Genomic DNA, 24,240 nt, shown 5'->3' on the forward strand with positions numbered 1-24,240 from the left:
TATCCCTGCTTTAAGGCAGCGTTTACAGGCACAGCACGACAGCTCTGCAAGGAGAAATCCCTCTCTTCACTCCCAGGTATCACAACACCAGGCAGCTCTGCTGCTCTGAGAATACAAATTTGGAGTGGCACTGAAAGATGTAGCATTGATGGCAAAAGCAGCGGGCACAGGTGGATCCTTCAGGCACAATGTTGCCTGGCTGGAACACCCAGTGAGGCTGGAAAACCTCAGGGTAACAGAGTCCCCCCCTGTCCTGAAAACAGCAATTCACAGAGAGATCTTCCTTTCAACACTTACCTCTAAAGAAAACCATCCCTGTTCCACCTGGTGAAGAAATAAATCCAGGGAAAACCACCACAAGTATAATCAGCCCCCTCCCAGGCAGGAGAAACACAGCCCCCAAACCATTTTGGGTCAGGAAAGGTTCCATCACACCTGATATTTGATATAAAACCTGAGAACACACTGATTTGTATGTCTAGGGACAATTCCAAAGGGGTGGGATGAATCCCCTCTGCATCTTCCCCGAAGTTTAGGCAGGCAAATATTGTCAAGGGGAGAAAGAACCAAGCACCTTGCTTAGAATTCTAATTTATTATTAAATTACATATCAAAGCCTTTTTTGAAATTTAATACATACAGAGAATGCACAATAGGTGAGAACAAAAATAATTACAGTTACAATAGAAGTTTCAAGAATGTGTATGAAAAGAAAAAAAAATCAGAAAGTGCAATCAGAAACTCATTGACAAGGTATGGGATGTTTTGTGAGAAAGGGCTTTGTTTTGGGTGTAGAGTGTTTATTTCACTGCTTTCCTCACTCAGTACCACACAGATCAACAGCTGCTTCTGTATCAGAACTCAAACATCACCGCTGGTTCAAATGTGCAGTGCCAGGAGAGGTGCAGGGCACAGAGGGCACTGGCAGATGTGACCTGGAACGTGGCTCAGCTGTGGCTCACTGTGCCTCTCTCTGCAGCCTCCTGTCCTGCACATTCCACAGCCCAATTCTGCCATGAGGAATTTCAGAACCATTTCATCCTTCAGCACTGACAGCTGTTACCCTCTCCTTCCTGTCTGAAATGAAAGCTTTGGGTAAAAAACAGTAAAAATAGGAAAAGGTTATGCCTCGAGTGATCTTGGGAAACAAGTTGCTACATTTAGAGAGTTAAAACCCTCATTTAGTTGTGACTAAATGAGCTGCACCATCAGAAAGGGTGGAGCAGCCTCAGCTCCCTGTGCAGCAGTTCTGGGAAAGCAGCACCTCAGGGGACACAGCAGTGAACATTTCACCTGACACTTTCACATCACCTAAAAATCTACTTTTGCTCTTTCACTTTCAACATCCAGCAAGGAACTGACTCTTCTCACATTGATCTTAAGACAACGCAACAAAAGGACTTGTGAACTACAAATGAAAACTCAGTAATCCAGCAGTAATTTATACCTCACTTTGATGTGCAGAACTCCTGAAATCAATACTGGTTAAGAAAAAAATGTTGCCCAGGAAGGTCCTGGCAGTGCCCTGGGGAGAAGCTGCAGCTGTGGACACAGGTCTGGGTGCTGCCCAAATGCTATTGCTCTGCTGCAGCAACCAGAGACTGAAGATCTGATAAACAGGTAAAAAATAATTTATAGAACAGGGATAAAAATATTAAAGTGTGGCATCAATGTTAACAACATGATCCTTTGTGTTCCAGTGCCTGGCCAGGTTTGGAGAAGCTGCTTATCTGCTAGGAAGAATGAAGCAGAAATTGAAAAAGAGTGTCTGTGTGTGTGAAACACTTCCTGTAAAATACCCTGGATTTCCCCCCTTCATTTCAGTGCTCAGCAATGATTTTCTTAGCACACTTCTGTTGGGTTGAGTTAGGAAACCGCCACTTTGGCAGGAATTGCAGGAATGAGAATTCTTTAACCACATCTTTTTTCCTCGGAGCAGGAGGAACCACACAGAATGAAAAACTCCAAGAACACATTTAGCAACAGGAGACACACAAACCTGTATTTTGGGATTTGAGGCAGAATGCTACAATCCACTGCGTTCATTTTCCAGTCCATTGTTCTGACCACAGGCCCAGGCTGTTCCAGATGAATTATGAGGCTGATTCTCCTGAATTTGGAAGCCTTTCCCTGGGCCAGATGCAAACACATCCCTCCAGGGAGCACAGCACAACACCCGCTCACTCTGCCAGATGATGATGAAGGGAAAACTCCAAAGATAATTAAATGTATTTTTCAACACAAAACTGTCTCAAAACCAGCACAAACAAAAACCATGGAGGGGCTGCCAACACCGAAACCGTTTCCAGTAAAGCTTTATCAGAGATAATTCAGCATATTTCCATTATTTTATACTAAAATATATCAGTTCCTCCATAACATTTTCATAACATGAAAAATCAATTATGTTTACATATTTATTATAATCTACATATTTTTCATAGCAGCTTTTTCACAATAAGATTAAATATATGCACCAAATAATCAGTTAAGTCCAATAAAAAGACTTGTTATAAGATTAAATAAATGAATTTATTTATGGTACTGCAGATCTTATATTGCCAACTATAGAGCAACCAAATCCTACAAATCCTAAACAGATGCACAAGTGCTGATCTGGGTCCCTTAGGGTGGAGGAGGAATCAAAGAAAAGGCAACAGGGAGAAGTTTGATCTCCCAACACACAGATCCATTAATAACCCTCCTTCATCCATCAAGCTTTTTCATAAACCCCCTTAATAAACACTTCATCTCCAAATGGGAACATTCCCAAATCAACCAAATAATCATCCTTTATTTCAAATACAAGCCCCACAGTTTTACACATCTTAATTCCAAATGCTTCCAAATCCCAACGGCAGGATGGCTGATTAGAAGCCCTTGTTGACTTTTTAGCACAGGGTTATTAAGTCTGCAAAGAAGCCTTTAAATCCAGACATTTTGGGTGTAACAGTGTGGGTTTGCACACTACACAAGTCTCTATTCCCTCCAACTCACAGGCACTAAAAAATGAAGTAAAAAATTGTGTCCATCCCACTGGACTCTGCTCCAGAGGAGAACCTGGGGACCGTGTGACATTTGTGGGTGATGGAATACATGGAATCTGTTATGAGCACTCTAAGTGGATTGTGAAAAGAGTTAATCAAGTTCTTAGAAAGGTATTTCAGTGCCAAGGCTTGAATTTATTGGGTTATGATATGACAGATGGAAAAGTGCTGTTGAAAGAGCAGAAAAAGCTGTAATCTGGGAAGCTGCAGTATCAAAGCCACTGCAGATGTCAGCTTTGTTTACAGACAAACAACAGGGTTCTTTTTGCCTGTCCAGACCAAGAAAAAGTTTTTCCCCCCCAGATAATGGTAAATAACACTTGTTTCACTATTCATACAGTCAGCTCTTTGCTAGGAGGAGTTATGTCCAAAACTTTGCTCACAGACACCTTTGCCTCAGCAATAACCATCATCATTTTCATTTCCAATCAACAGTTTAGATCATATCCTTCTTACCTGCACTATCAGAATGACTTCACCTAAATTACAGTATAGGCTTTGTAAACTGCTTATTGTGTCTTTATAAAGACCTTTATGATGCCAGCTAAAATGAAAATATTTGCACCCAAAAGATTCCTTCAGGTGAACTCATGTTTGGTCACTTTTCAGATGACTGAACACTTGAGTAAACAGCTGCTGGGACACTGTGCTCCCTTTTTACACAGTGAGACTTTGTCAGTCCCTTTAAAGCCACAAGAAACCTTATGATCTCCCTCAGAGGCTACTTTCATATTCATGTTCTGTGCAAAAAGTGAACAGAAACCCCTTTTTTTTGTTAACTTTGAGGAATTTGTGTGAAGCACAGTTTTCACAGCACGAATTATGCAGAAATAACTAGAATCTCAACCAGGAGTTAAGAAGAATTACAGAACATGTATTTAGTAGTAAAGCAACCTGAAGGCTTAAAGCTGCAATATTCATCTCTCAGGGTGAAATTCAGTACTGGGCTGGGATTAGAGGGAAAAGCCTTCCTGCTGAGCTTCCACACAAGGCAAACTTAATCCTCTCCCACTCCCCAGCCAGCACCAAACCTCGCCAGCACTGCTGAGCACTGGAACTGTTCCCCCAGTTCTGGTTAAGCATCCCATGGGCACTTACCTTGCAGTGAGAAAGGGAATTAATTAAGACAAACAAATCCCACCAAATTTAACCCAAAGGAAGGTGAACAGCAGGGGAGGAGAAACACTGCAGCTTCAGCCCGAGCCCAGTGTCAGTGTCTACCATCCAGACATCATGCTGACAGCCCCAGCCACGAGCAGGCTGTGGAAGTCTGATGCTTCCCCCAAGTCACTTTTCCTTGGCTGGGAGGAGGGGAGGTGGTGATGAGGTTTGGCAGAGTCCAGGGGGGCAGCAGCCATCAATGGAAGGCGTAGAGGAGCAGCAGGATGGTGCAGACGCCGATGATGCCGCCCAGGATGAGGGAATCCCGTCGCTTCCGGAGGTTGATCCTTTGGATCAGGCTGTTCACTGCTGGAAAACGGTCTGGGAGGGCTCTGAGTCAAGGTCACAGCACAAGCAGGGATTCACCAACAAGCCCCAAAGGCTGGATGGGGAAATGGCAACACTGGAACTACTCCCAAGCTGGAGGAAGCAGGAGCAGTAAAGGCTGGTGGACGGGGAGCGGGATTATAACTGCACTTCACTGACTGCAGAGCAGCAGAGAAAAGGGAACAGCCCAGACAGAGCTCACAGTTACACAGAATTCCCCACCTGATCATCTCAATTACCAGCATTTTAATCTCCAGTACGTGAGGCTTAGTTACTTTTACTAATTGTGCTTAAATGAGAATGAAAAAAACAAATGGGGTGGTTACATAAAACACCAGTGCAATTTCTTCAGTGGGATTCTGCTACTGGTGAACAGAACAACCAAAGGCATTTGACTGAGGAAATCCTGCACATTGCACAAGCCACACACTGTGCAAGCTCTGTAAAACCACGAGGGTGTAAATCTATCTCTTAATGTACAAAATACAACTGCCAACAAGACAATCAGAGCTTCGTGTCTTTGGAAATTAGAATCTTTTTAAGGCCAAAGCTTACTGAGATTTTATTGGAATGTTCTTGCCAGCTGCTAAGAACTGTAATGAAATTTCTGGGTTACCAAGATGCATCTTTCCAGGCTGTCATGTGTCTGACCAAACAGTGCTGACATTGTCCATTGACAGAAGGGAAGGAGTAAGTGGGAAAACCACAAACGTTGCTGACTTGACAACGTGGCACAATCTTCAGCCCTGAGACAGAATATGCACAGAAACCAACAAGCCAAAAATCTTACAAGAGTGTGACAGACAAGAGGATGCTCAGGCCCTGACTACCCTTAGCTGTAAACCACAACAAGCAGTGATGAACCCCAAGCTTCAGCTGTTTTGAAAGTAAAAAGCAGAGCCTGAAATGAAACTACTTCTAGAACAGCACACAGCAGGGAAGGCCATGAAATGCTGCTGCAGGCCTCCACCTGAAAATTAAATCCTGTTAATTTATATGCAGTGCCCAAATTTGACCAACACCAACTTATTCACCACATTTACCATGAAGATGCTTCAGTCAGGTTATCAGGTGAGCCTGATAAAAACCTGGCCTGTTTGTCACTGCTGACAGCACAGGTCACAGAGGCACTGACACTGCTGATGACAGAGTGAAATATTGTACCACAACTCTTCTTAGGCACAGGCAGCACCAATTTTCAGGAAAAAGGATACTTGCCAAGGTATTCATCTTGCTTTGTATTGACTTCAACATCCCTCTCTGAGAAGTCATATTTTCTTTTGTTGCCATGGCAATGCTGGGGAAAGAAAGAGGATCAAGTTGTTGGTGCTAAGAATAATCCACAGCTCACACAAGAGGAGAACAAGCAGGCAATGCTTCCTCAGAGGACAATGAATGGGGTGAAGCAACATGAATGAAATCACAATTTTTCCATTAATCTCTCTCTTTTACAGTTAAATGATTTCAGTTTTATATAAACTGTTAACAGTGTGAAACACTGAGGTTTCTTGAAACAGGCAGGGTTTGACTTTTCTCCTCCAGCCCCAATGAAAATTGGTATTACCTTATAAGCAACATAAGAATTATGCTCTCATGGCTTAAGCTTTAAATTTAGAAGTTTGTTTCATCCCAAATGATGCTTCCACCACAGCACAGAAAAAAAACAGTTTCTGAGATCAGGTCCTAATTAAGAATATTCCCCATGGTATATATGTTTTTATTTTCTTTGTTTCTTTACCAATACAAAACTGAATTTCCCATTTCAAATTTAAAACATTTTGGAGGTCAGAAAAAAAGCAACTCTGCTCTTAAAAACAAGATATTAAAAGAAGATTATAAAGAATTGTTCAGTTGACAAAGCTTGAAGACACGGTGCCTGAGAAAGAAAAATATGGCAAATACTGATCTTGCTGGCATGTGTTTCAAAAATACATAAAGCAGGACAGAAATACAACAAGGCTTCATAATAACTCAGAAAAGTCACCTCTACTGCTGTTGACTTCATCTACAGGAATAACAATGATTAAAATAAGTTCTTGGATGAGTTTATGAGCCTTAAATATGGAGGGGAAATGTTCTGGAGGAGGAGAAGTTAAGTGGAAAAACACAACAGAAAAATATAAAAGGAAACTAAAGCTGTCATTTCAGAGGTAGGAAAATGTGAAATGCTGCTTTTACCTGATACAAACACACAATTTTTCAATGCAGGTATTTTAGTCCTCTAAAGTAAAAAAACCTACAAACTCACAAAACCACTAAAAACTTGCTGTAAAGAGGAGCACTCAGGGAATTTTGAATTACTAGAATCAAGTTAGAAAAAAAAAATTCCTATCTGCACACAGAAAAGTTTGTTCAGTAACCCACAGATTCCTATCTCCCACCCCCACACTGACTTGATATTTGCCCAGATGAGTTTTTAATACAGTGCCTCTCAAAAAACTTCTGAATTAAGTCCCATATTTGTGTAAGATGCATCCAATGACTCATTAAAACATCCCATTCATTTACAGAAGTGAAAACACAAAATGATTGCCAGTATATAAAGTGCTCCTGAGCCACCTCCAAAATGCCTTTAGAAATAATTATTCAGAGAACATAAGGTTCCTGCTTTAACATCTGGGGAGTGAAACTGTCCATTTCATCTAAAAAGGCAGGATGTAAAGGGTTAAGAGATTGAAACCAATTTAATTTTTTTTATCCAGTATTTTAAAGAATTTAGCTCAAAGGGCTGGGTTTTATTGGAGAGCTCTGAAGGAAAAAAACCTGGGGTAATTACCATTTTTAATATGATATGGTCTAGTAATGAAATGTAATTGTGATATTCATGAACAAGAGTTTAACTGGATTCCAGCTACTATTAACAAATCAAAATTCAAGCAAGAAGCAATGTTTTTCATGTATAATTTGATTATTCAACCCTTGAGCTGGTTTATCTAAGCCTTCAGATCTGTAAAGTAGATTATTAAATCTAAGCAGCAGAAAACAGAGTTCCTGGGGACCAGTCCAGAGATTGGTTTTGTATCTTGAGCACTGCAGCTTCCTCATATCCTCCATCAGACAATCTTGGTTTCATTCCCATCCCTGACATATGTTCATTGACTTACTGCTGCCATTGCCTCACTGACAAATGCATATTTTAAAAAATGAATCCAATTCTTGCCATTCACAAGACTGGCCCCATTTAGTCACTCCCAGCCCAACCCCAGATCTCCAGGACCTGGTTCTGCTGTTGCAGAACTCGTGTGGACCTTTCCCATCAAAAGCTGAAACATTTCTTACTGGAACAGAGATGACCCCAATTCCACATTTCACTTGGAAGCCAGCAGGAACTATTCTCAGTGCTGCACTGGCTGGAACTACCAGAGCTGGGTGTAAACCAAGTTTCTAAAAGCAGATGGTATCTGGCCTGCTCTCTATATCCAATATTAAAGCCCTGCTCAAGCACAATGCTCAGCATTGCTGCACTCCTGGAGAAATCCCTCCCAGCTAAGCCCAAGGTCACAGCCATAAAACACCCACCCACCTCTTCCCCAGAGCAGCAGGAGAATCTCAAATTCCTGTGCTTGCAGTCATATTTCCCTCAAAAGTTCTGCCACATTCCAAGTTTGCCCTTGATTGCTCAGCAGTGCCGTGGGTATGTGAGCAGCCAAACTTCCCTGCAAAGCAAACCCAACTGATATTTGTACTCAGTCTGCTCTTTTCACTGGCATAAAACCCTCAGGGCAACAAACACCTCCAGGCATTATCCCAGATGGACAAGTCTAACATGCAGAAATACACTTTTAATGCTGCTTGACTTGGAAGCAAAGAGTTTTGAGTTAAATAAGTGTTTAAGCTGTTATTTCACCCCACGCTGCAGCCACATCCATCCAGTGTCACTGAGGGAAATGTACCAAAAAATCAACTCCTGGCTTCATCCATTGAGACACATCAGTCAAATCTACATTGCTGGGGAACTGAAACAAAACTCTAAAGAAAGAAGTTGCGTTATTAAAAATCAAATAATTCACGTATTACTGGAACTCCTGCTTCATTTTGCATGCCATGAATCATACTTGCTCATTGAAATTCATGACAAGGTCTATGATTAGGGAATGGACTCTGTGACTGTGCACAGAAATGAAAGCTCTAGGTTTAGATTGGTAAAAATTCTGATTGCATCACTTATTCTTTGTCTGGAGATACATTTCTATATTTGTATCTCTAAATATATATATATGTGTGTGCATCAATGCATACCTACACTCCCAGCCTGGCAAATTCCTTTCTATATTCCTTTACTTATTCCATTGTTTCCTTTGATGAAGCCTAAGATGAAAACAGAAGAAACATTTCCCCAGGAATACAAGTGATTTTTGCCAGGGCACTCAGGCAAGGTGGTTGTGAAATGAGATTATTCTCAAAACGTGGCTCATGCCTTTAACACTCAGTGCAGCTGAGTTTTTCCCTTTTATTAAATCCTAATTATTACCTAAAGACATAGACCAAAATACATAAGGAGACTTTTTTTAAAAATAAAATTTATGGCTTTGATCTGGCTTCAGTCCAATCTGCTAATATACAAACACTGATGGATCAGGCCTCAGAAAGAGAATTACAATAAAATCCTAAGTACTTGTCACATTGTACAGGCAAAACTATAAAAAATATTCCAACTGAGCCAACATAAAAACACAAGTTGTTAGAAAACAAGAAATAAATGGTCTGCTATTTTGGAGAAGTGATAATGTTTGAAAATGAAAACCTGAGAACTCCAAACATATTAAGCAAAATCTCTGCTTATATTTAAATCTGGCCAAGAGAAGTGAAGGCTGTTCCAAAAGAACTGCAGTACAAAGTATCACATCCCACTCGCTTCTGGAGAGAAATATGCTGCAGTAAGAACCCATGGCACGTAATTCATTTAAAAATTGATTAAAAGTTTAGTAATAATGACACATCTGGAGTGACAGCCCTGCTCAGTGCTTTGGTTCCTGAATCATTTCAGCTCAGGTGCCCATGCCTTCCCTGGCATGGATGTTTGCTCTGTGGAGAGCAAGAGTCAGACTCCTCACTTCTCTTGCTGGCAGAAAATCAGAGCAAGGGCTCACAATTAGCAGCTGCAGCTCATCAACAAAAGCCTCTGCACACTCAAAAATGTGCTTGCCAGTGTTTGGAATCAGTGCTTAGTAACAAAGCCTAAGGAAATAAAAGTGTGAAGGAAATAAAACGTGATTTCCTGACTGGCTTAATTAAAAAATGAGTAATGAACTGCAGCAGATGTAAACCTTGAAGACAGAGCAGTAGCCAGAATAAGCTAATTACATCTCAAGGAATCTGTCCTCAAACAGCTTCTTCTGCACAATTCCCTCTTTTATTTGGGTTACAATAGATAAAACAATTGGTGAGTTGGTGAACTCCCATCTGGTAACTTCACTGGGAAGGCAGCAGGATTTGCCATCAATTAAAACACTTGCCATTACTGGGGACCACAAGGAAAAAAAGGGTTCAACAAAAAATTCACCCTGGTTTCAACAGAGACAGAATTCAACTCAGATATAAGTGGAATTACATTTCCTACTCCATGTCTTTACCAAACCAGCTCTTTTTGTACCAAAAACATTTTTGGCAACAACTCAAGCAAGAATTTACTCCAGATAACAAATTGTGTTGAGAGCTCTGAGCTCCTCTGATGACACACAATCCACAAGCCAGGCCAATGACATAATTACAAGTAATTACATGTAATTTTGCAGGATATTAAGAGTAATAAATCACCATATGCTGCTTAATGTTCTGCTTACTTGGAGTGGCAGCAAAGAAGAAACTCACCAAACACTGAGCATTTTTGAGATGGAAAAACAGGGTTACAAGCATGGCAATAAAGGAGAGTTTTTTACTGAGGAAAGGACTAGAACCCAAAACAAATACAGCTGGGCTAAGCTGGAGAAATATTTCTGTGAGGCTGTGGTGAAATTGCACCACATTTTCAGGTATTATTGCACTGATCACCTCTGGTTCTTCACTGCACACTGATGTGGTTTAACACATTCTTTCTGCATGTTAATTATCCTGAGCCCACTGTGTGTACTTAAACCAGCCAGCCCTTAATGGACACAGCCTTGCTGCACCTCTAATTGTTCTTCTTGGTCATTTATGTCAGTACATGCATTGTCTGAAAGCATAGCTTACTTGCTTTCTTACTTATTTTTCCCTTCTCTTTTGTTTTAAAGCAATAATCTATAATTTAAAACCATTACATTGGGCATTGTTGCAGTTTGAGTTATTGGTCTGCAAAAGGTTGGCTTGGAAAGGGCACAGATAATAAAATTTGTGTTGCTACAGTTCTAAAATGTCTAGATCAGTTAGAGAAGGTATCATTTAAGTATCCAAACAATGTAAGAACCCCAAAAGATAAATAAATGTACAACAGCAATAACCTCTCAGGCAGTTGTGGCAAAAACCCTCACCTATATCAGCTGCACACTGGGTGCTGAATATTCTGAATACAGTGAAAGGTTACAGAAATCAGGTTTTAGAGGAGTGTTACTGTGAGAAGAAACAGCTTGACTACTGGAATAGCCTTCAGCAGCTCAGCCTGAGATTCCCTCTGCTCCAAAGGTGATTCACCTTCGAGCAGAACCCCAAATTTTCTAAGCTAGGGTGAATAAAATATTTAAGCAACATTCTTATGTCAATATTGAATAGAAAAAAACCCAAAGCAAACCCACCAGCAATTCATTGTAATACTGCCAAGGAGCTGGAAACAATACAGTTACTGTATAAATATAGGGACTGATATATTTAGACACAATTTAATGGAAATGCTGATTGCATGGAAAATAATGAAAATTTTTACATTCATTCCTACCTTATTGTTTCTTCTATCAGTCGATCTGAGCTGAAAGCCAAAAGAAAAAAAAAAATAAAACAAGTTAAAGAAAATAACAAGCACTAAGTACTACTTTAGATCACTAATCAATGATCCCCATCATCATCCTAATAAATTTGCTCTTAGAATGTTTTATTTCTGGATGTTATCAAATTTTGCTACTACATAGGTTTGGTTTGTGTAGAGTTTGGAGAAGATGCACTGGATTCTCCTCTGGAGCAGCATTTCCCAAGTGCAGCAAGAGCAGCTGCTCAGGAGAACACATGAAACACTGAGGACAAGAAAAGGGGAACTGGCACTGTGATTTATGGAGGACTCTTTGGAAAGGAGTATTAGAGAGTGTTAGAGCAATAATTTTATTGCTTTTTGATCCTGCCCACCCCTTCAAAAAATGTCATGAATGATGAAGAAGCTGAGACTGGGTGCATCTCAGAGCCCTGCTCAGGATCAGCTCCCCAAACACTGGTTCATGCTGGCAGAGTCCCTCTGTGCAACAGCAGCTGGATGAGAGCTGAACTGATGGAACCCAGCACAGCCCCTGTGTCACAGCCAGCCCTGGTGACAGTGGCCCTGCCTGCCTGTCACACATTGATCCAGCTCTGTGCAGCCTCAAGCACAGCCCAGAGAGGACATTTCATTTAAAAACCCAACACACACCATTAAAGAGAGTAACTTGGAAGAGTGCAGCTATTTCTCCTTTTCTGTACTCAACTTTCACCCAGGGTTTTCATCACTGCCTTGCAGGCAGCTGTGAAATGTCACCAAAACCCCTCTTGTCACAGCAATCAATATCTCCAATGTAACCCTGCCATGGAACAGGTGCCTGCATCATTCCCACAGTGCAGAACAACAGTGCACCCTAAAACTAATTTGTGTGATTCACACAAATTCTTGGAGAATAATAGTAAAAAAAATTGAGTTTGCAGTGTGAGGAGGAAATCAGCCTGACAGAAAAGCAGTTTTATGTTGTACTGGCTACTGCTTTCAGTAGTAAATCAGAATTGATTGCTTCCAAACTCAAAGATGCCAGCAGGGCATGGCCATCTCCCTCCTGCACCCTCCTCATTCCAAGTGTTTTGCCAGCCCCCAGAGCAGCACAGCTCTGCCTCTGACTCAGCCTGAGCTGCCTGATTTGGAACTTTTCTCCTTCCCACAGGAATTCTGGAGATCCCCCCACAGCTCCAGCTGGAGGAGGGTGCTGGGCCACGTGTGTGACCTGCTGGGGAGGGGGAGAGGCAAACACAATGACTTTATTTTTCTGTGAAGAGAACTGAAAACACCAAGGTTGCTATTTCAGGCTGTCCATGGCTTGAAATACAGACACAGAACAGAGCACTAAAAATATTTTGCTCAATTTTAAGCTGCCAGGGACTCGACTAGGGCAGCAAACAGAGCTACACTCTCTAAGATTCACATCAACTGTGAGCACGTTGGTTTAAGCAAATAAAACCAGTTTTATTCACTGTGTGGTGTTTTTTACACTGGCACAGAGAAAGGAAACACCCTAGCTGTGTACACAGAGCAGTCTCAGAGCATCTCCCATGTCCCCAAGGCAGGCAGAACAGGAAAGCAATGCATTAAAGATTTCTGTAATCACTGAGTCTCCCAGAGACACAATCCAGCTGAGAATGTGCTTTTTCATAGACAGTCTCTAACAGACAAGTGTGTTATGTGGGCAGGGCATAATCAGAATAAACTGCAAGACCATTAGAAAACAGCCTCAAAAGCAAGAGCAGTGCACAAGAATGAATCATTTTAGAAAAGGCTCAATTATTTCAAAAAAATTTTTATCAATGAAAAGGTATTAAAAAAACCTTGCTGGTAACAGGTTACACTTAAAAAAATTCTGTGGAAGAAAATGTTAGAACAGCCCTATTAAAAAACCTACCTTAGAAAAATCATTTCCAGCTCTTTGTCCATTTAACTGATGAAATGATAGAATTTTTATGCTGATGAACTGAAGATGACAGAGAAGCTGAACACTTTTACAGACCTCAAGTGAACTAGGATGTCCTCCAAGGCTTTTAGAGCACCCAAATTAAGCTTGCCAGTTTGCAGCAGGGACACTCACTGCTTTTTATGCTAGAGAAAGCTGTAGATGGGCAGTTTTATTCCTTAGTCAGACACATAAACACAAAAAGTGACTTAAAAGCTTCAGATTACATGACACTGCTTTATTTTTCTATGTGTATTTTTGTGTATGTATGTTCATACACACACAAAAATAAACTCTGGGAATGTGGCTATCTGTAAAATGATGATAAAAAGTCATAAAAATGTATAAACCAGTAAAAACCAGCTCTGAACAGCAGCACACACAGGCATGAGCTGCAAATGCCAACACAGGGCATTTAGCAGGCATCTGAAACCTCAAGATCAGATGTTTCTCAACTTTTGTGGAGTTACCCCAAATATTTAAAAGGATGAGATAGGAATTTTTTTTCAGGATGAAGATGTGTAGGTGAGGGCAGACTAAAGGAAGCACAGATTTATTAGCACAGCTTCCAGTGTGTTCCTCCCAGCCTGAGAAGAATCAGCTCTTGAGAGGATTTCCAAACTCATCCCTCCTTGCAAGGTGAACAAACTCACAGGAATGGCCATGACATTCCCTGACACTCTGGTAAAGGCAGGCAGTGTGAGCAGGAACATTTCAGGGATTCTGCTGTGCAGGTTTGGATTCCTTGGCAAACACAGATTGTAAAGTTCACTCACAGTGACACCCAAACAGAAGCATCTGTTTCATTCATTTCACAGCTCATAACCATAAAAATAAGTCAGATTTAAGGAAGATCAAGAACACAAAGTACAACAGGGCCCAGAGACACAAGGGAAGTTTGCAGATCTCTGACTATTAATAACCTGGTCTCCACAAATAGAAGCTGTTCTCACAATTAAAAATAATGTTCATTTCCCAGAATAAAAAACTAACATTGAACGAGGCAATTGTGCTTAACTTACATATTCAAAACACTACAAAAAGAAGCTCTTAAATTAAAATCTATTGACTTTGTTCTTCTGCTGTCCAAGCAAAGACAACAAATCCAGTGGACATTGCCTTACGAACATCCAAGCAAAAGATGGTTCTGGGCATCATTAATCTGACTTGCCATCTGTTTCAATAAACTCTGCATTTTCACCTGTCCAGACAGACAAAGCTTTTTAAAAATACTACAGGAAAGAAAGGCTGGAAGCTGCTGAGGCAATCACCTCCTGTAAGGAATGGCACAAGCCCAGCAGCAGCAGCCATGCATATGAAACACCCAGGCCTCTGTGCAACTGCTGTCTGCAGAGATGGCACAGCTTGTCCTTTAAATATGCAGACAGGTAAATTAATCTGAAGGAGAAATTAAGTGAAATGTGCCCCCCATGATAGAAAAGAGTCCTGCCCACAATATCAGGCTTTTAGAACTAAAAGCAAGCATTTTATGTTGTTTGTAAGGCAAATCTCTGTTTGTACTTCAATAAAATTCATTAATACAGATGAATACTTAGCTGAGGACCGGGCTTCTCCCATATCCATAAATTTTTCTGTTCACACCCAAGTCAGAGGAATAGGGCAGAGCAGTGAAACTCATCTGCACAGAACTCATCTCACACCATGCTTTAAACCCTTCAGATGAAATTAAGGGCAATATTATCCCATAGAATAATTTAAAATGGATAGGGAAAACCCTGTTGAATAAACTTATATAGCACCTGATAACTATTTTCTTCCTTTCAGAAAGAAGAACTACAGGAATAATAATTTTACTTTGTTCTTTCTCTAACTGCAAGATAAATCACTAAGTCTCTGCTCCCTCAAACTGCCTCCAATAAATCTTTCAGATTTTCACAGTCCTGGATCACCAGGCAATGTGGAGCTTCCAGGAATGCAAATCCTGCAAAACACACTCTAATACAAATATATAGGTGTGAGGCAAATCTGATTTATACACTCAGTTATTTCCATCATCATAATAACAAAATAATAATGAAAAAACCACTCTGCACACAACACACACAACCCCCCCCATCTCCAACTCATTTTTTCTGCTTGCCATCAACATTCCTTATCATATTAAAAATTCATAAAATCATTAAGCTCTTTAAAAACTTAAGTAGAAGAATGTAAAGCAGAACACTTTTTTTTTCCTCCCTGTGATAACAAGATATTCCAGATTTTATGAGACTTCTCCGAAGTTTGATTCAATTTAGTTTCAAAGTTGCTAAAGAAGACAAGAATTGGTGTAAAAGTGTATTTATTGACTAAGAGCAATATATTTGACCAGGAAGCATACATCTTCCACTTCCAGCATGAGAAAACCTGGCTGGCCAAAAACAAAGGCATGAGGCATTTTCAGGGATGGATGAACAGTTTCCCCAAAGAAACCACTCCAAAAGCAAAGAAAGGTTCCAATACTGCCACAAACTGCTCTCTTTTGTTGGTTTTCTTTGAGTGTTAACTCAAGCACAAATCAGGATGCTAAGGAAATGCAATTTTGTCACATTGTGTGTTGCAGAAGGCAACAATCAAACACAAAACCCAGCACAAATGTGAGCATTAATCAATGTATAAATTTGCTGAACATCATCACACCTCCCATCTCTGAACACCTCAGTAAGCTTATTTCTGCACATCTCAGAAATCACTTTCAGTAAGAATGAGGAATAGTTGCAGAATTGGAAAAGAAAAAAGCACAATATCATGTTGCTTTTCATCAATGCAAGCAATTTGTTAAATCTAGAATGAAAGGCACTGGAACAGAATCCATTGCTCTAGGCAAGAGTAAACCAACATTGGCTGGTGCTGAATTTCTTTCCAGATGGAAAGAAATTGTACATGAGGGCAAAAAAATACACAGAAGGCATCTCTTTTCACTGTAGGGAAGAATCTGCCAAAGGATTTCCAGGAAAATAATCTGGTGAAACCTCCTCCCTCCAACTGCAATCCTGTAACACAAATTCAGCTAAAAATATAACTTCTAGCTACATCACTAAGTAAATACCTCAACAGCTCATCAATTTGGAGTTTGGATACACTAAGAAAAGCACTTTCTTTGCAGCTAACACCTGTAAACACGTAACTAATACAAAGATTAGTTCTTCTAACTCAGTTTAAAGGAGGCAAACAACTACCAAGGGGTTTTCTCCCTTAAAACAGGGGTCCAGCCTCACAGGTCTGACAGCAACAGCTGTTTCTCCTGGATTTCCAAAGGCTATAGCCTGCACCTCCACTGAATTCCATGGGAATTATCAGAGTGGAAGAACTGTTTCTCTAAAAGAGGAGTTAGCCAAGAAAGCTCTTTGGCATGCAGACGACTGGGAAAGTGCCTGGGAGCCCCAAGAGGGTGAGCAGCAGCAATACTTCTTCCCTTAGAGCAAATCTATAAGGGAATAAGAGCTTCTCAATAACCTGCAGGGTTCAGTTTACCCAAAGAACTCAGATGAAAACTTCAAAAATGAGAACAGCTCCTGCCGTCCACATGAAGGGTTGAGCACAAACCAGTGCCAGGATGGCACCACCAGGGTGGTGGGAGAAGTTCTTGGAGAGCCTGATCCTCCCCTATAATTGCTCCATATTACCCATAGGAACAAAGTGAAATCAGTGAGGAGGGCAGGCCTTACTGTAAGTCATTATCAGCAACCACAACTGTCAGAACAATTCCAGTAACTTCCTAATGGACTCCATCGGCATTTCCTCAAATTTTACATCTGCACACTCTGCCAGCAGCCAGGGCAGGGCTGCCTGCATTATTTCCCCTGGTTTAAAACATGGAATTTGGATGGGACCTTGAACTAAAGGGAAAACCCCTCAAAAGCAAGCAGCACAGGCTCTGCTATCTGCCACTGACCTGAGTGCAATGGAGCTCTCCCAGGATAACCTGTCACGGCTGATTTGTTGGGCACACACAGACAGGAGATGCTCAGCTTACAACAAACACAAGCTGTTTGTAATCTGTGCTGTAACAAAATAGATTGTATCACTTTTCTAGCTCAGTGTTTTTTGACTAAAGCTTGGCAACGCTAAAGAACCATTCTACTATTCACACATTCCTAAGTAACCAGGAAAACACAAGGGGGAACGTCTTCTGTAAAAGACCCATCACATAAACAACTTCATAATTAATATCTTTTTAATTTCCAGTCCAGCTAACACAGAAATGAAGTGAGAGTTATCCTTAGGATGATAACCCCTAAAATCCACACTGACAGACACGTGTTCTGCTCCCTAACTGCATTTTCACCTGCTGTGGTTTCGAGGGTTTTTTGGGAGAAGCTCTGTGGCTTTCATGCAGGACTTGGCTGAGGTACCTGACTTACAACTCTCTACCTGCCTTAATTAAGTTGCAGAAAATGATTCTTAAAGCTGCATAGTTAACTATGCAACATAACAAACACTTGTGGTTCAAAATGTAAAGTGCACGCTACATTTCAACCATCCACAAGCCAAACCCAGGATGCAATTCATTAATGGGTAAAGATCTCAGCATTTTTCTTCTGACCCAATTTCCCAGGGTTCTTAGGGCTTTTTATCTGAGACTGAACAAGATGCATTCTTCCAGAAGTGCAACTAGACTTGATATAAACAAGTCTCTCAAGTGAGAGGAAAACACTCTGCATCTTTCAAATCACAACAGAACTGAAGTCCTTGAAAAGTTCTAAACAGAAGTCTATTATTAGGATAAAATAGGGATGCTTTAAGGGTAATTTGGATCTAGTTCTGCTTAGCATCATGGAATTGATGGAACACAAAGGAATCTGCACAGCAATCATTCAGCAGCCAAGAATGAGAACCTAATTCTGATGCATTAGGAGAGGCTGAAATTAAATAAAAACTCAAGAATGACATTTATGCAGTAGTGTGGTAACTTTCCAGAGATACACTCTGTATATGAGAAAATGGAAATCATCACTATTTAACATATCCATACACATCAAATTGAGTTCAACAGCTTGTTTTTACTGGAGGATCCAATAGCAAATAATGAGCAAGCACTTCTGGCCCTAAAGAATAATGAAGTGCACAGCCACACTGACAAAAAAATGACATGCTGCATTAGAATATAAAAGTGATTCTGAGATTGCACAAAAGGAATTCTATAAAACTCCACAATTGTTGATTCTGTTGAAAAGCTGCACCTGCTTTTCAGAACTAACCCATGCAGGAAGGATTTCAGCACTCCTGAAAGCCCTAATTTCAACACAGACCTTAGAGGGGGGAAGCTGTCCTAGTTAAGAAACAACGTTGAAAGGAAAGCTAAAAACAAATAAAACATGCATCAGCGACTTGTTTATTTCTGAAAGGAGCAAAAAAACTTCTGAAGAAACCACAGAGCCCTGAAGTTTGAAGTGTGGTTTAATACCCTTCCCTTTCCCCAGATAAAGACCAAAGTGCTGTTTCTAAGGGCAAGCCCAGAATCAAGAACCAGAGCACAGTTTTTGTCCCAGCCACTTTTTTTTTTTCCCATTATATATTGAGGCAATTTTTCATTCTGTGAGGGTTTGCTCTTTAGCTCCTGCAGACATTCATAAAGACCTACAAGAGCTTCCACAGCCACTTTCCCTGGGGTACATGGAATTTCATCCATAAACCTTCACTTTTTATACAGATGAAAAGCAAACAATGAGCTTGAAGCTCCTAACATCAATGTGGTCACATCCTTTGTCACCTGAATAATTCAGTTGTGTACTGGAAGTAACACAGGAAATTCCCCAAACTAAGTTTTGTGCTGTGTCTGGTGGGTTTGATGGGTTTTTTTTCTCATTTGATGTCCCCATCACTTCAGACATATTGAGGTATAAAAATGTCACAACAGTCATCAGTGTCAGGGAAATTACTGATTACAGTATTGTTAAAGCAATCCAACTATCAGCAAAGCATGCAAATAAACACTGAGACAGAGAAGCTTTGGTTTAGTGGTTCGGGGTAGGTTTTTTATAAGTCCTAAATACAGCATAGGAAGATTAAAAGAATAGTGATTTTACCTTAATGAAGCTCAAACTATTTTTAGAGGAAAAAAACCTCTTAAATGCCGAATTGCTTGGCTGATTTTCATGATCTTTTATTAAGTTATTTATAAATAATAATAATACCCAAGAGAGCATCTTCCTTCATTGCCTGGAAGCTTTGAACCTCCCCAAATTCTCATTAAACTACTTCAATAACTTGCTCATACAGTCACATAATTATATATAGTGAAGTTTCTCCTTTCCCAGAAGACATGACTTGTCTCCCTCTCTGAACATTATTTACTATTAAATAAGAAATCAGCAAATTATTCTCAGTCTGGTGCTGCAGTTGAGCAGATGATGTGGCCAAGTGTCATACTCAGTCTGGGACTGTGACAGGGGAAGATGATCCAGCCACTTCCAGAGTGGCCTCTCCCTCTGCCAGGAGTCTTCAGGAGACAGAGGTTCTGCCAGCAGCCAGGGAGATAAAACCCATCCAAGCCCAGACAGAGATAAGGCTAAAGGAAAGAATCACTGATGCAATCAAGAAAACTCTGCAGCAACAGAATAGGAGACAGAGCAGAAAGACAGACTAGAATTGTATCTTGAAACAGGATTACAGGACAAGCTGTTGTGCATCCTTAAGTAAGCCTTTGCAACACCAAAAATCCTCCTTTGCTCAAATCCCTTCTTTGAAAAGCATTTTCTTTGTGCTGCTGCTCAGAGCACAGAGCCCTGCCCCAAAGCCTGAGTTACTCAGTGGTAAGGCAGTGAAGTGATTACCACAGCCATCCAGCACTGGCACACACTTTTAATGCAGCAATTTCTCAAACTTATTCCAGAAACAAAGAAAACAAGCCAACAGTGTTTGGGAAAACAGCAGCGCAACATTGGCAGGGCTCTTGCAATTAATGGCCAGCAGAGAGAGATGTTTTAACCTAGATTCCCCAATCCCTCCTTGCACTGTAACTTCCAGTTCAGTGGGCAAAGAGCTGCAGCCCCTCTCCAGCCCTGCACCAAACAGCACCAGATCCAAACCCTCCAAAGCAGGGCCATGCAGAGCTCCTCTGTCCTCCCAGGCCAGAGCTGGTTGGGTTTTTTTCATAACTGCTACAGAGCAAAGATTATTCATTCCCAAGTGCTGCTTCAGTGAAAATCTGCATTCAAATTAAGAGAATGGAACCACAAGAACACTGCATTCTGCTCTGACATGAACAAAAAATCAGTTTAATTAAGAGGCAAGTTTGGTAATTAAAAAAAAAAAAAAAAAGCCCTTACTGGGCCTGACTGCTGAAAGTGGAGCTCAGCAGTTCTGAGGCTGCAGAGCAGGCAGGCAGCAGGCACCCAGGGAAGAGCTCATCGCATTCCTCCCTCCCTGCTGCTTCCCCAAGCACCTTGGGATGGAAAAAGGACTTGGTGAATTAGCTGGTTCTCCTGCATTCTCTGTTTCCAAGAGAAGATGAGGGAGATGCAGGGCTGAACTGTGTCAGCTGGAGCAGTCACTGCCCAGCATCTGCGTGTCCTCTGCAACTGGAAATTAGGGAGGGGATGGGAAGGGAAGGAATCACAGTTCTCTGGTCTGAAACCAACCCTGAAGTTCCACTGAAATCCACAGGAACCTGAGCAGCAACAGCACAGTGAATGGAAACCAGGGCACGCAGAGCAGAGAACAGGGACAGCAAAAGAAAAAGAAATTCTATTAAGGTAGGAAACTGGCAGCTTTCTCCCAAAAGATCAAATCGCCTGTAATCAAAAACCCTGCACGGTGCCTCTGCATTTTGTTGAGCTGATTTCTCTCTGCAAATCAGTGTTGAAGTGAAAATTTGTCAGGAAAGACACTATTTAGAGGAAAAACAGTCACCAAGTCATTCCCTCCATTAAGATCGTGCCTGAACCACCACCAAAGTTTGGAAGTTTTCCTGGTGATTACTCTCTACTCAATGTGCCCATTTCTGCCCAAACAACAGCAGGAAACTTGAAATAGCTCTGCTGATAACAAAATGCCATAATGAAAGCAATAAAAGTGTTTACTACTCCAGAGTACTCCACATACATGAAGCACTGCACAAACATTCATTTCTCCTCATCATCTCAGGTATATATTATTAATTAGCACCATTACACAACTGCTGCAGGCTCCTGTTATTCCTTTTGCTCACTTCTCTTATTCCTCTTTTCTCTTTCCCATGCAGCACATGTCCTGATTTGTTTGCTCTCCTCTTTTTCCTCCTTAAAAAAAGTTCCTTACCCACCTACTCTGGCACCCTGGCCCTCTCTGTGCCAGTTTTGAACATTTTGAGACACATAAGGGTGTCTGAACTCTTGCAGCAGGTTCACCTCATCTACCTGCACCACTCACAAACAAGACTCCAACTAAGAGGATTTATAACAATTTTTACTGGATAGATGCTCAGGCTGCATAGCAACACTCAGCAGAACCATGCAGTCACCTGACAACAATTAAAACCACAGCTAATGATATCTGCACCACACAGGCACCTGCTTCACCACCAGCCACTTCTTTTAGAAAGGGATAAATGACTAATTTCTGAGTGCTGGAGCTGAGTAATAAAGGAATAATCACACAGTTGCCCCACAATGACAGAATTGGTGTGTTTTCACCCAGTTTTACAAGGAATTCATTATGGGTAATAACACCTGTAATTTCAATCTAAACTTCTGAAGATTTCATCAATTCTTCTACAAGCTCATCAGTACCCCCTGCTACCACTCACCTACAACACAAGGGAGATTTTCACTTGCATACACACACAATATTGCAAATTTAATAAAGGACATTAGTTCCTTCTTTGCTGACTTAGACTATAACTCATCAATAACTGCAGAATTTCTCAGGGCAGACTCTTAAGTTAACAGAATTGTTTCCTCTGAGGCAGCACTTTTCAGAGCAGTTTTTAAAATGCTAAGCTAGATCTATTCATCAAAATTGTTTTCTTTAGATGGAAAACAGCATTAGAAGAAAAAGGATGACTTGTTTGTACCCCTGGCCAAAAGCACACAAACAGAAAAGATAAAATACCTTTAGGGAATGGCACAGACCCAAGAAAACAAGATTTCAAAAATGAACAGCAACATGACCATGCTAACTTGGGTATTTCTTTAAGCATCTGACATGCCAAGAAATCTGAGGTATCAGGTGTTATTGTTAATCTCTCCAGTGGTTGGTAAAGCTATTCTTGAATCACCTGTCTAGACCTCAGACAGCAAACTGAGTGACTTGGAAACTTCATGCCTCCTATCTCCAGCCAGCAGAGCTTCTAGAAAATCTCCTTTCCCAACAAAAAGCTGATTTATAAAATGGACTGAGCAGCAGTGAAGCTTTTGAAGGGAGAAGAACATGATGTGTTTTGTCTCCCCCTCCCTGGTGTGGGGTGCAGCAGCACAGGGCCCCCTGCCCAAGGGCTGCCCCAGCTCCCCTGGGATTCCAAGGTGGAAATCCCACTGCTGCCAGCAGCACTGACACAGCAGCCAGCCCCTCCCAGGGCAAGGGAGGCCAAATGCATCCAGGATCCTCATGGCTTAATGGAGGGCCAAGCACTGGCAGGGTTTGCACAGTGCTTTTTGTCATTCCCTGCTGCCTAATGTGTGTTGGAACCTTTGATTCATCAGCATCTGGTACTCACAGATTTTTCATTTCCTCTCCTTTTTTTAGGATTACCTACATGTGTAGCATTAAGAGGATCTTCTTTGTGGTGTTCACAATGTGACACAAAAATGAAAGAGGCAGATTTAGGCACAAAGCAGAAGTTTCTTGTCTCTCCTGTTGCTCCCCAGTGAGACACCCCCCAAACAATCCCGGCCTGCAGCTTTTTGAAGAGCATTCATGGAAAACACAGCCCAGAGCAAAGCCCAGTTTGTGTTTATCCTGTCTCACATGGTTGTGCATGAAGGAAAAGGCTGACAGAAGAGTCTGGCACTCAGCACTGGGGCAGCAGCTCACACATTCTGTTATCAGATCATGCAATAAATATGGAATAGGTTGAAGTGCTTAATAAAATAAATTAGGCAGGGTCAAGACCAAGTGAATGCTCCAATATCTGACAGGAATATGTAATTCCTGTGGCACTATTACACTGCTTTGGAGAATATAATAATACATTGTAAAGTTTATATTCCTGTCTGTGTCTGTTTTTCAAGCTCTTTTCATAGATTTCACTCCACTGAAAACATTTGGATTTTTACTCCTGTGTCTTCATGTAAATATATTCATCATCTACTTCTGTCAATTAGTCTGGCACCAGGATTTACTGCACTACAAATATTCAGCATCATGACTCACACAAAGCTTGTCAATTTATCCTAGGAATATATTTGGTGTAATTTGCCATCTCCTGGTGATTTCTTGGGACCTTTTCTTAGTTTTTACAGCTTTTTGGCATGAATAGCTCATTAACTGCTTTCTCTGAAGACAAATCTGTTGAAACTCTCTAATAATTTCCTCCGCCAGTATCTTTTTCTGAGCTGATTCTCAATTCAAAAGTTTTGCAAGCTTTGATTTCTAGCCAATGTTGTCTTCTCCTTTTACACTGGATTTCTTCACAGCCCTTACAGTTATCTCCACCTTGCAGAGTATTCCATGATTAGTTTTGGCCCTGTTTACTAAAGATCCCCAACTCACACTTATTTCTGGCTTTCTTTTCCTCAGTGTTATGGTGGGGTTTTTTCAAGTCTTAACATTTTCAAATAATCACCCAGATGGTTTTAAACTATTTCTAAAACTGCCTTAACTTTATTTTTCATGCATTTTAATCCTTTAAACATACTGCAGAGTTTAGCATATTTAAAAAAACAAATAATCAATGCTTCAATAAATGTTAGGCTCAAATTCTGAAGACATCTGCCAGAAAATGTTTACAAAATGCTGTAAGTTTTCTGCTCTTAATT

The 24,240-nt window shown here is 40.9% G+C and overlaps 1 protein-coding gene across 2 annotated transcripts in view; it reads right to left on the reverse strand.

The window, feature by feature from the left end:
* Window positions 1-643: 643 nt before the first annotated feature.
* GOSR1 (golgi SNAP receptor complex member 1) overlaps window positions 644-24,240 on the reverse strand; it is a 28,097-nt gene continuing 4,500 nt past the window's right edge. For both annotated transcript variants that reach the window (XM_084219167.1, XM_084219166.1), the window contains exons 7-9: window positions 11,386-11,415; window positions 5,750-5,832; window positions 644-4,529 (exon numbers count right to left, since the gene is read on the reverse strand). In XM_084219167.1, the coding sequence (XP_084075293.1) occupies window positions 4,405-4,529; window positions 5,750-5,832; window positions 11,386-11,415 (238 nt within the window). In that variant the 3' untranslated portion in view covers window positions 644-4,404. The remainder of the gene's footprint in view (window positions 4,530-5,749; window positions 5,833-11,385; window positions 11,416-24,240) is intronic.

This window comes from Fringilla coelebs (genome assembly GCF_963513975.1).
Source record: "Fringilla coelebs genome assembly, chromosome: 20".
NCBI lineage: Eukaryota > Metazoa > Chordata > Aves > Passeriformes > Fringillidae > Fringilla > Fringilla coelebs.